Source organism: Pygocentrus nattereri, chromosome 17, assembly GCF_015220715.1.
Source record: "Pygocentrus nattereri isolate fPygNat1 chromosome 17, fPygNat1.pri, whole genome shotgun sequence".
Classification (NCBI taxonomy): domain Eukaryota; kingdom Metazoa; phylum Chordata; class Actinopteri; order Characiformes; family Serrasalmidae; genus Pygocentrus; species Pygocentrus nattereri.
In genome coordinates, this window is record NC_051227.1 from 37,841,833 (window position 1) to 37,853,351 (window position 11,519).

General features: G+C 42.2%; 1 protein-coding gene across 1 annotated transcript; it reads left to right on the forward strand.

Moving 5' to 3' along the window:
- Positions 1-2,608: 2,608 nt before the first annotated feature.
- si:ch211-229d2.5 (zona pellucida-like domain-containing protein 1) lies at positions 2,609-11,255 on the forward strand. Its single transcript, XM_037546496.1, has 9 exons — positions 2,609-2,702; positions 4,465-4,685; positions 6,545-6,729; positions 7,315-7,387; positions 7,506-7,603; positions 7,696-7,776; positions 7,953-8,121; positions 9,298-9,395; positions 10,071-11,255. The coding sequence occupies exons 1-9, from the start codon at positions 2,609-2,611 to the stop codon at positions 10,225-10,227; spliced, it is 1,176 nt and encodes a 391-aa protein (XP_037402393.1). The 3' UTR covers positions 10,228-11,255.
- The last annotated feature ends 264 nt before the right edge of the window (positions 11,256-11,519 follow it).

Consider the following 11,519-nt stretch of genomic DNA (forward strand, 5'->3'; position numbering starts at 1 on the left):
TTGCTGTGAAGGATATCCAGTAGCCTGCACAGAGCCCTGACGTCTGCCCCAGCGAACACCTCCGTGATTAATTGGAATGTCGCAAGCCAGGTCTTCTTGATATCATCAGAATAGGCATGAAATATTCAGTTTTGTCTAATTTTCTGATTTTCATCTGTTTCTCCACATTTATGATAGTTTTGTATATAATAAATAAATAATGGAACAGGTGTTTGCATAAACAACTGAAAAAGAGATGTTTCTTTTTATTATGCAACAATGGTGCTGTCGTTGCGCACTGAAGGAGGTGGCATTAACAACTCATGTATTGCTAGCTAGCTATCTAAAACTCTGACCATCCACATTCCTGCGGAGTTAAACTTAGTGTGAAGTATTTCCTCAGTTTACATCATGATTGCAAATGAAAACAGATTTCAAAACATGATTTGTCTGCTAAAATTGCTTGATGACCTCACATTTCTCAGAATAATATTATAACTATTTAGCACGAGGGGGCGGCATGGTGGCGTGGTGGGTAGCGCTGTCGCCTCACAGCAAGGAGGGCCTGGGTTCGATTCCCCAGCCGGGTGACCGGGCTCCTCTCTGTGTGGAGTCTGCATGCTCTCCCTGTGTCTGCGTGGGTTTCCTCCCAAAGACATGCAGTCAGGCCAGTTGGACATGCTAAATTGCCCCTGGGAGTGAGTGACAGTCTGTGTCTGTCTGTCTGCCCTGCGATGGACTGGCGACCTGTCCAGGGTGTATCCTGCCTTCCACCCAATGATTGCTGGGATAGGCTCCAGCACCCCCCCCCCCGTGACCCTGATGGAGAAGCGGCTTGGAAAATGAATATTATAACTATGAAGCTACTACCTCCACCTCTTTCCTGCTTCTAGCCTCCCTCTCTTTCATGTTTTTTTCCAGCTCAAATAATGTGCAGCAGAGAACCAAAACATGAACTTAATGTTTTTGGAGAGGAGAAGGGGGCATGGATTTGAAAATGAAAACTACTTTTATGAATGCTGCATGATGGAGTTTGATATTTTAACTTTATTATTTATAACGTACACTGTACTGGAATTTTTTTGGGCATGCTCCACCTCCACCTGTGCACCCCTAGAACTGTCACCACTTTTTCACCTCCGCTATAGTGACGGCCCTGACAGCGGATCTTTCCAGAACCCTGTGAACCCTGGAGATGCTGATGGAGACAAAGATGTCTGAGCATGATACAGTCGAATGCTTGTTTTCCGCCCCAGCACTCAAGATCTTTTCGATCTGCGGTCTTTCTCCACATAATTGCAGATATCAGCAGCCGTTGTGAGCCAGGCATTCCGTTGGTTAGAAGCCAGGAGTCACTAAGCTTTCAGAAAAAAAAAATTGCAGCGTTACAGCATTTTACCCGGTGACGTTCATGCTGCTTCTCGCCCTTCGTGCTTCTTAAGACAACGATTGCGTGTTGATGTTAGACCAAGTAACTGTATGTAAATATGTTTTTCTTTTTTTTACTGTACATGTCACAGCCTTTAACTTTATTTGTATATCCGGAATGCTTCCACTGTTTTTGTGTTCTTACAATAGGTGAAGGAAACACCCAACACTCTGTCTTGACCCCGACCAGAAAGACTTTCTCCCTTCCCAGGTAGCTCGGCTGACAGGCTTGTATTACCGTCTAACTGGGCCTCCTCACTTTCAAAATAAGATAAAGTAACACTACTTCATGTTTCGCTTACTTAATAAGACTGCTAATTTTAGATATAGCAACTCAAACTTTGCAAGAGATTCATTTTGCAACTGTTTCTGTTGACAAAACCCCCTAAAATATGCCATATGCATCTCTTCTTCTCATTGATCTCAGTATAAAATAATGAAAAATTCTCCTAAATGTTCCATAATTCCCATATCTGGTAATTACACTAGTCACCACACCACCAACAGCAATAATAGTAATAATATGAGCAACAGACATCATCAGCGAGAAGAAGGAAAATACAAGGCTGTCTGAGACAGCATTGTGCCACTTGTCAGCACCAGAACCGGGTGGACTGCTCTGGGCCAGGACAACTTGTGAGTGAGTTCTGAAATTTTTTATGTGAACCTCAAAATTTACCACCTCGTCCTTATAGACAGCTGAGGCATTCGACTCCAGCACAGTGCATTATCCCTGCACCTGCGAGCAGGTGTGCAATTGTGTGCCTTCCTAAAAGAGCAATGTTCCTAGTTCATTAAATTACATATTAGCATGCGAAAGGGATGTAAGACGGGTACACACATCAACAAAGCCAGCGGTCATTGTTTCTGACCTGTCTTTGAAGGAGATGTGTGAAGATGTAACCTTACACATTACATTGATTTGCCTCTGGGTAAGTCCACGGCACCTTATCCAAAAGGGATTGTTCAAAAGCAACCTAAGTAAAGCAACCTTGTAAAATGACAATGACCTTGTTTCTGGCCAATGCCAGGGAGATGCTGTAGACCTCCACATGTATATAAAACAGGGCGAGGCGATCTGGCCTTAATGCAACAGTCTCCCCAAATCAGCGAGGATATCTTCAAGGCCTAAAGTACGCTGGGAATTGTCAGACGTGTTGAGGGTTTATCTGTTGTCTGTGTTGAAGGACAAATAGCTGAAATGGGTTTCTTCATCCTTTTCACACTTGGAGTGCTTGTTCCGGGCTTCCAGGCCCTCACTCTTACTGAATGTGGGGCCTACGCCAGACGTCCAGGTAATGCGTGTCCAGTCTTTTTCTTTAGTGCCGATGGAAAGACTCTACTGGGACCGTTGTGATGGGTCATTCTACAGAAACGTCCGCTCTTTTACCTACCCATAGGAGTCACTGCCGTTACTGACCGTCATTGGTGTCACACATAGGAAAGGTAACACCAAAGACAGTAACACCGGTGACATTTTTACAAAACCTCTGCTACAGAACAGCAAACCACATGTTGTCAATCATGGAATCTCCGCGAAAACACCTCATTTAATCTGTTTTTATTCTGTTTGGGGGCAGTCGTGGGCTGGAGGTTAGAGAACCAGCCTTGTGACCGGAAGGTCACTGGTTCTATCCCCAGAGCCGACAGCACATGACTGAGGTGTCCTTGAGCAAGACGCCTAACCCCCAACTGCTCCCCGGGCGCTGCGGATTGGGCCGCCCACCGCTCCGGGCAAGTGTGCTCACTGCCCCCTTGTGTGTGTGTGTGTGTGCACTCAGAGTATATGTGGTGTTTCACTTCACGGACGGGTTAAATGCAGAGGTGAAATTTTCCCGTTGCGGGACTAATAAAGGTCACTTAATACTTTTTTTTTTTTTTACAATGACCTAAGAATAAAGTAGGTCATACTAGTGACTTCAACCAAGAGCTTCATATGAAATCATGAGCTAAATGAGAACATTTCTGATTAAAAAAAAAGTGTCAAAAAGACACAGTGGACTTCTACCGTGCCATAGATCTTCAGAAAATAAGCAAGAGGAAGCCAAGTGATGTCATCGGTCTGACTTTTATTTCCAAATAAGAGATTTCAACATTTCGTAGCCATGTATCGATTATTGCAGTTAAAATAGCAGAAAAATGTGTTTGTACCTCTCACCCTTCACACATGACTGTGAGGACTGGCACCTCTGTGGTGCTTGGAATTCCACATAATTGGATTTGAAACCCAGTAATAATAATAATAATAATAATAATAATACATTTTATTTGACGGCGCCTTTCTGACACTCAAGGTCACCTTACATAAAATGAGACAATAATAATAGTAAATAAACAGTAAAACAATAAAACATAGTAAAAAAAACAGTAAAAACCAAGAGATAACACTCAAAGTATAAAATAAAATAAATGAAAATAAAATAAAAAGGATAAAATTAATAAAACAGAGTGACTGGAGTTAGGAGTTATATGCAGATCTAAAGAGAGATGTTTTGAGACCCGACTTGAAATGTAAAATAGAGTCAGAGTTCCTTAAGGCAGGAGGTAGAGCATTCCATAGCCTGGAGGCAGAGGTACTAAAGGCCCTACCTCCCATGGTGGTAAGGCGTATAGTGGGTACAGACAGGTGGATAGAGGCAGATGGTCTCAGTGATCGTGAATGTGAAGTGAGATTAATAAGGTCAGAAATATACGAAGGTTATGAACTGCTTTGAAAGTAAGAAGTAATATTTTGTATTGTATGCGTTGAGTAACCATGAGCCAGTGCAGCTGATGCAAAACAGGAGTGATGTGATGGAAAGAAGGAGTTCTTGTAATGATACGTGCAGCAGAGTTCTGAACCATTTGAAGTTTGTGTAGTGATTTTAGGGGGAGGCCAAAAAGGAGAGAAGAGAATTACAGTAATGCTGTATGTAATGCAGTACTGCTAAATGAATGGGCTCAGTGTCAATAAAGCATAAATAAACTGTAGGGGCCGCTAGGGACGCAGAAATGGACGTGTCCATAGGACCACTGGTGTCGTGTCCCTAACGGGCCTGTGTTTTGCTCTGTACACAGCGTACACAGACATAGCCGTGTCGTGTGGGACTCAGTCCATTGAGCTGGCCATCCTGGCTTGCCCGGTCGTTTACACTGGATACAACGAGAGCTTGCTGGTCTTGAACCAAATCGCGGATATTCCGGGCTGTCGAGGGCAGCTGAACACCTCGGTCACTCCTCCGGTCGTCCGCTTCGCTTTCTCACTCAGGCAGGCGGACTCGTGTGGCAGCGTCTTCGTGGTGAGTGAAGAGCTCAGCGGTCATGGTGCCCCTCGCCGAGTCCACCAGCAGAGGGCGCTACTGTCCTTCTCTCGCCCTGGATGCGGCTGTGTCTCAAATCGATCCCGTGTTCCCTGTGCGTTCTGTGGTAATCATAATAAAAAAAATTATAAATAATGAAATAAGTCTCAACAGACAAAGAAATAAGCTATGAAACAAAAACACTTCAAAATAGAAGGAAAAACGTTCTTAACTTTAATAGCTGTGTATTTGATTCTTTATTTGCAGTCTTTTCAAATCATTTCAATTTCTATTTAATTTGTCAGTAAATATTCGCACAGTCCGAAGGGTGAGTGTTGTGGTCACACGCCGGGGGAGACGGACTAAAGTGAATGTAATAAGTTTAACCTCTGTGTGCCATAAAGAGATTAATCCACAGAGACAAAACTATCGTGTTAGGCTTTTGTTAGCCTGGATGAAGTACACAGATCATGTACTCGAGTTAAAGTTGAGACACCCAAGGTCAAATATTCCTCCAGTAAAAGTAGAAGTTCCTCCCTTTAGACCTCCACTTGAGTAAAAGTACTAAAGTATTTGCCTTCAAATGTACTTAAGTATAAAGTAAAAGTACTAAAAGAGTAATTCTGGCTCTGATGTCCTGTTATCATTTTTATAACCAGACTGGCTTCATGAACTCATTTCAGGTGAAAGTCCTCCAGCGTCTCTCTTGGTAAACCAGTCTTTTAATAGAACGTCATTAATTAGTGACGCTGACGTCTATTAAAATGATCAGAAGCACAAAACACTGAAGGTAAACAGTTTCCATCAGGGAGAACCGAGTGGCTCTGAAATCACTTTTTACACACAAGCAAAGTTTCAGTTTCAGATTTATTTACAACTTAGTTCCAAGTTTAAGTTGAATAAAAACTGGCTTTAAACTCAGGATCACAGATGAGCTCCTTTACTATGTTGATCTGTAGGCGTCTGTTCATAAACATAAACCAGCCCAAGCTCATTTACTATAAAATGAAATGGTGTTTGTAGAAATTCAGAAAAAAGCCGCGTCAGTCTCGACTGCATATGTGGACATATTTCTATATTGAGCTCTATTTACACAAAGTTAGGTTAGTTCATCATTTATGTTGAACAGACTCTCCCAAAGTTTTACGCTGCTGCGCTGACGTTGAACCACGTGCTGCACTGGGTCGGTATGACCAACAGGTCAAAACCAGCTCTAAACAAAGTGACCGCTGGGTCCTGATTGGTGCTCTGGCTTTGCGCTTCTTTTGTTTTCACATGTTACGTTTTTATACACACAGAAACCAAAAGGAACGACACATTTCTCAAAATGTAGGAGGAAAAAGTCGGAGATTAGACTCTGAAATGTAGTGGAGTGAAAGGAAAAAGTCGCCCAGAATGGAAAAACTTAAGTAAAGTACAGACACTGAAAAAAGTACTTAAATACAGTAACGAATTACATTTATTTAGCTACTGTCCACCACTGCCGTCTTGTCATTTGCCATTCGTTTGCTAATGTGTGCTTTTTCTCGCGCATGGTTTTAAACAGGTTTCTCAGTCTAATCGCCTTTAAGGCCTCGTGAAAACTTTCGTTCCCTACATAGTAATTCACTAAACACTGAGCTAGGGGTGGATTTGAGACACAGGCCTGTCTGTTACTGAAGGCGCGAGCGGGCGGGCCGTTTATTTTTGAATTTCCTTGTTTAACCGACAAACGGTTGGCGTGACAGCAGCCAGTACAGAGACTGATAACGGTCGCTTTTGGTTTCTACGTGAAGCTGTTTAAGAAATTATGACTGTTTATAAGTTATAACCGTGTGTGTGTGTGTGTGTGTGTGTGTGTGTGTGTGTGTGTGTTTTAGACCACTAGTGCTGCGGGCACCGGAATCTTCTCAGACTTCTCCAACGTCCAGACGGTGAACATCAGCGGTGTGGTTCGCTCCTTCGACCCCACAGTGGGAACCGTGACTTACAACGCTGAGCTGAAGTATTTCTACTCGTGTGCTTACCCGCTAGAATACCTCATCAACAACACTGTCGTTGATGTGTAAGTTCGACCGTTCTAGCCATCAGTAATGCGCGGTAAAGACATGTTTGTGTTCATTAGAATTACTGTGTATATTCAGCAGTGGAGTTCCCTGATTTAAAGAAAAGCACAGACCACAGTGGAATTGGTCTTGTGCTGGCTTAGCTGGCCACCCAGCACGGCTATACCGCCTGACCAGCACAAGCTACCAGCCTTCAGAGCACAGCATAGGCTGGTTCTGGAGAGCAGCTGGTTTTCCTGGTAAGGTTAAGATTAGACAGCTCTTTTTAAATATTTACTGCCCTCTGTTTCCTAAGATACACTAAACTCGCATTAACTTAGTACATTAAGTAGGTAGAAGAACAACCAAAAGGTCAGGATTGCCCACAGTGTTGGTGGATTTCTGACCACAGTAACTTAGCAGCTTTTGAAACATCATCAGAGTTCAATTCATTGACCAGCTGTTGTGGAAGGAGCCTGTGTAATCTGTAATTGCTGCTGCAACAGGCTAAGAAAAACTGGTTATTGGCCTGGGTGAGTATAGTAACACTATGATATAAGAAACATGCCGCTGTGAGACGCTCTGCCTTCTGCTGATTTCTGCAGGTCGTCCTCCTCCATTGCAGTGAAGGACAGCAATGGTACGTTCATCAGCACTCTGAGCATGCAGCTCTTCAAGGCAAGTACCCTCAGAGGTTCTGGAAAAAGGTCAAGTTTCTAATCAAAACTCACTATATGTGTTTTGTCTCACCATAATTCTTTACTCTACTGCATGAAATGATATGACCTTTTTGCAGGATGGGAACTACACCGTGCCGCTGATAATCCCACCTCTGGGTATTGAGTTGAGGACCACTATATTTGTTCAAGTCATTGCGGCGAACCTGACAGCGCAGTATGTTTATTTTTTCCTCTGATGGTTCCTAAGACATTCCCTTTCTCTGGTTGCCAAGGATATGGTTTGAATCTTTGCACCTTTCTCTACAGATACAACGTGCTGCTGGACAGATGTTATGCCTCAGTCTCCCCTCAGCCCACCGACTCTACCTTTTTTAATCTTTTTGTCCCGTAAGTCCAGAAAAAAGTGTAGATGGGTGTCTGATCAGTGTAGAAGTTTCAGAGTGGTGCTGTTGTTTAATGGACAGTATAACAGCCAGGCTGTTTCTGACCAGCACTGTCAGGACACATATCACAACATGCTGCCCTGCAGCTTGCAACTGTGACGTTTTACCGTTTCTTCTAAGGTGTGATAAGGACCGGTTCACCATCGTGATTGAGAATGGAGACACACAGCGAGCCCGCTTCAGTTTCCCGGCGTTCCGCTTCACCGAACAGCAGAACCAGACTGTCTCCACCTACTACCTTCACTGCATCACCAGGCTTTGTGAGCGTGCCACCTGTAGCCAGTTTAAGGTACAGCTGTACACCACATCTTCTCTGAAGAAGAGATCGTGCCCTGCATAGCCAATACTAGTCCTGCTGTTTTCTGAATGTGATTGTTTGGCAGCTGTTTCATCACACCTGGATCCCAAATAAAGGGAGGGGAGAAAATCTTCAATATCTTGCATTTAAGAACACAGCAAGCTTGCCTTATGCATTTCTTCTCTTTCGCCAGGTTTTCTTGGTCTTGGCTTTTTGAATCGATTCTGATCTTAAAGCATCTGATTGTAATGGGGAGCAAGGAGGCGGACGCATATGCGGAGATAAGCGAGATTTATTAAGGGCAAATACAGGGTCGTAGTCTAAACAGTCCAGGTTCACATAGCCGACAGGACAGCATACAACACCAACACCAACAAAGACCAGCCAACACAAGGGGCAAACACAGGGCTTAAATACACAGGCATAACGAGGGACAGGTGGAGACAATCAGGGGTGGAGTCATGAAACGAGGGGCAGGACTAGAACTCTTATTTTATTATTATCCTTATTTTGTTGTAAATAGTCTAGAGATTTAACTTTAATTTTTATTATTTATAATGTTTATACTGTTTCCCGTTTCTATTACTGAGTGCCTTACTTCTGTTACTCTACTGCTGCTGTAATACTGTGAATTTCCCCGCTGTGGGACTAATAAAGGATTATCTATCTTATCTTATTTATCATGCCAGTAAATATTTATTTGTTTAAACAATACTGATATTAGAATGAATGCAAATACATTTTTGAAAACAAGAAAGTTTTGTTATGTCTTACTGTATTTATGTTCATTATAAAGTTATATTTTGCTACTACTGGTAAAAGAATTCTTCCTGCTTAAGACTTTTGCGCAGTACACTGTATACAATTTGCATACTGACACTGTCATTTTCCTTTGAAAATGCCCATTGCCTTTTCACGATGTGTTGACATTTCATGATTAACGGACCAATAGAAATGGTTCAAAAAATATTGTTCCGTTATCTTACATTTAAAATTAAGAGTGATTTTTCCTTTCCTGAAAGTTACCATTTTTGAGATACAAGGTGTTTTTGTTACAGCGACCAGTCATTTCAGAGCATTTCTAATGTAAAGGGCAGCTCCTGTGCTGAAACGATGTCGAAAAATAAAATGCTATTTATTGCTTTCTGTTCTTTTGCATATTAACAGCAATGCAGCAGAAGGAGAAGAGAGGCTGATACAACAGTGATAAAGGATGGCATCTCTGCGCTCATCACCTCTGTGCCCATTGTGACGCAAGCAGACAAGTGTAAGCCCACCCGTTCACCTCTGTTAAACTGTTCCATAGGTTTTAGGTTGTTTAAGCCAAACAAAACAAATTTAAACAGTTTTAACCTTACTGCAGATTGAGTCAGTCCCCAAATGTGGTGCCTGAAGTTTGCTTCTTTAGTTTGGCACTGGAGTCACACGGCTGATGAAAGCTAATAGCCACCAGTTAGCACCGAGCAGACTTCACTTGCCTCTAACTGCATTGTAACATGTAATTAAATTGACTTGCTTATTAATCTTATAAACATTAAAATCATGTTGCATAGCTACCTTATGGTGATTCTCCTAATATTCATTAGGAGAAATCGCTATAGACAAAAAGGATTCAGAAGATATAAAGTACAGATAAGAGTTTATTTGCAGATAAAGATGATTTTTACTCTCTTGACTAATTTGAGCACAATGTGTGACTTTAAATCTCTACTGAAACTCACGAGGAGACACAAGTGAGGCTTTTGGTTAGTTGTATTTGGCTACCACTTCAAACCTCACACAGAAGTTAGAAATCTATATTTCTGAATGTGTGTCTGCAAAGCGTGATCTGTAATTCATAATTCATTTGTCTTTTTTTCAGCTGTCATGCTCAGTGCAGGTAAGTTAGCTTTATTAGTATGATTTATTTACTGACTGGAGAAGGAATGGATCAGTTTGAGTCACTGCACTGTGTGTGCTGCAGTGACAGCGCAGGCCAAAGGTGGAAACAGTGCCCCTGTCGGGCTCGGCATTGCTGTGGCTGTCCTGGTCCTCGTGATCGCTGCTGTTGCCCTGATGGCCGTGTCCTTCTATCGCAAACTCAGTAGACTGCACTGAGCACCATCCACGGAAAAAGGAGAGACTTGCTTTGGCACAGGTGGAGGGGGAATCTGGGGGCTTCACCCTGTTGTCCATGTATGGCTTTGCATTTATTTCCCCTGTAGAAGGTTATGCGGTCTGTCATGGGACCAGTACTCATAAAAGGTATGGGAGGGTTCATAATATCAACATGTGCCAAGCCATAGACAGCTTCTTAAAAAATCCGTAAGATTATGGCTTTTCATGCTCTGTCAGTATTTCGTTGATGGTTGGTAGGTTATGCAAAAATGACTGTTAATTGCTTTCAGTGCACCGCCAAGAGAATGGAATGCTTGAGTAAGTGAGGAATATAAATTATGTGAAAGCAGAAAGCTTTGAAACAGATGCTATTCCTTGGCTTGCTGAGCGCTCAACTCAGAATATGTGGACAGAAATGGTTTATAATTGTTTTGCCCTCTTACACAAGAGGCTTCCACCAGTCCTCTTCTATAAAATTTTAAAATCAAATGTTTTCATGTTTTTGGCAGTTTATTAATTTTCCTGCAGATCCAGCTCTTAACCAGTTATCCACATCAAAACGTCTGCATGCCTCCAATATTGTAATTCAATAAACCGTGTTCATTATAAGGTCGAGAGAGCTTTTAGAGCTCGTATGTTACCTGCTAGTGTAGTTTAAGTGCAGTCGGTAAAGACAGATATTGGAGATGGATTAGAATGGATAGAACATCTTGCTGAAAGCATTACTATTCGTTAAAAATGTTTCAAAGCTTTTCTGAGGTCATCTGAACGTCTTTTGATCATGATGTGTCTGTAAGAGTTTTGTTCTGGCTCTCTAAACGGTAATCAGCTGGGCGCGAACGCTTTTAAAATAGTCGGCTCCAGATGGCATGAGACTTCCATTGTGCTCATTTATAAGCTATTGATGTAGGTGGAAGTTGAGAAAGCTGATTTTGTTTCCAAGAATGATATTGTTCATTTGTATCATTTCTTTGTATGTGCATGCATTATCATTGGACTATTAAAGCTTTCAAGGTCTTGAAGATGGACTGGACGACTTTACTCATTCTGTTAGATGTAAAAGCTCAATGAAATGTCTACTAGATTTGTGTCATCATTACTACAAAAGCACAGTGCACAGATTTGGGCAGTGAATCACTTCATGTAAAGCAGTTTATGTTAATTAAATCATGTATCCATCCACTAGGAGGAAGATCCGCATTCTCTGGGTGTGCAACTTGGCCAAATCTCCATTGTCTTTGATGACCAACAGCAATTAGGACCACAAACAAATGTAGGCCAGCGTGTGCCGT

Bases quoted from the DNA above. Each gene is read 5' to 3' on its own strand.
- si:ch211-229d2.5 (XM_037546496.1), top strand. From the start codon at position 2,609: ATGGGTTTCTTCATCCTTTTCACACTTGGAGTGCTTGTTCCGGGCTTC. The intron at 4,686-6,544 runs GTGAGTGAAGAG...TGTGTGTTTTAG, and splicing joins CGTGTGGCAGCGTCTTCGTG to ACCACTAGTGCTGCGGGCAC. The intron at 7,604-7,695 runs GTATGTTTATTT...CTTTCTCTACAG, and splicing joins GCGGCGAACCTGACAGCGCA to ATACAACGTGCTGCTGGACA.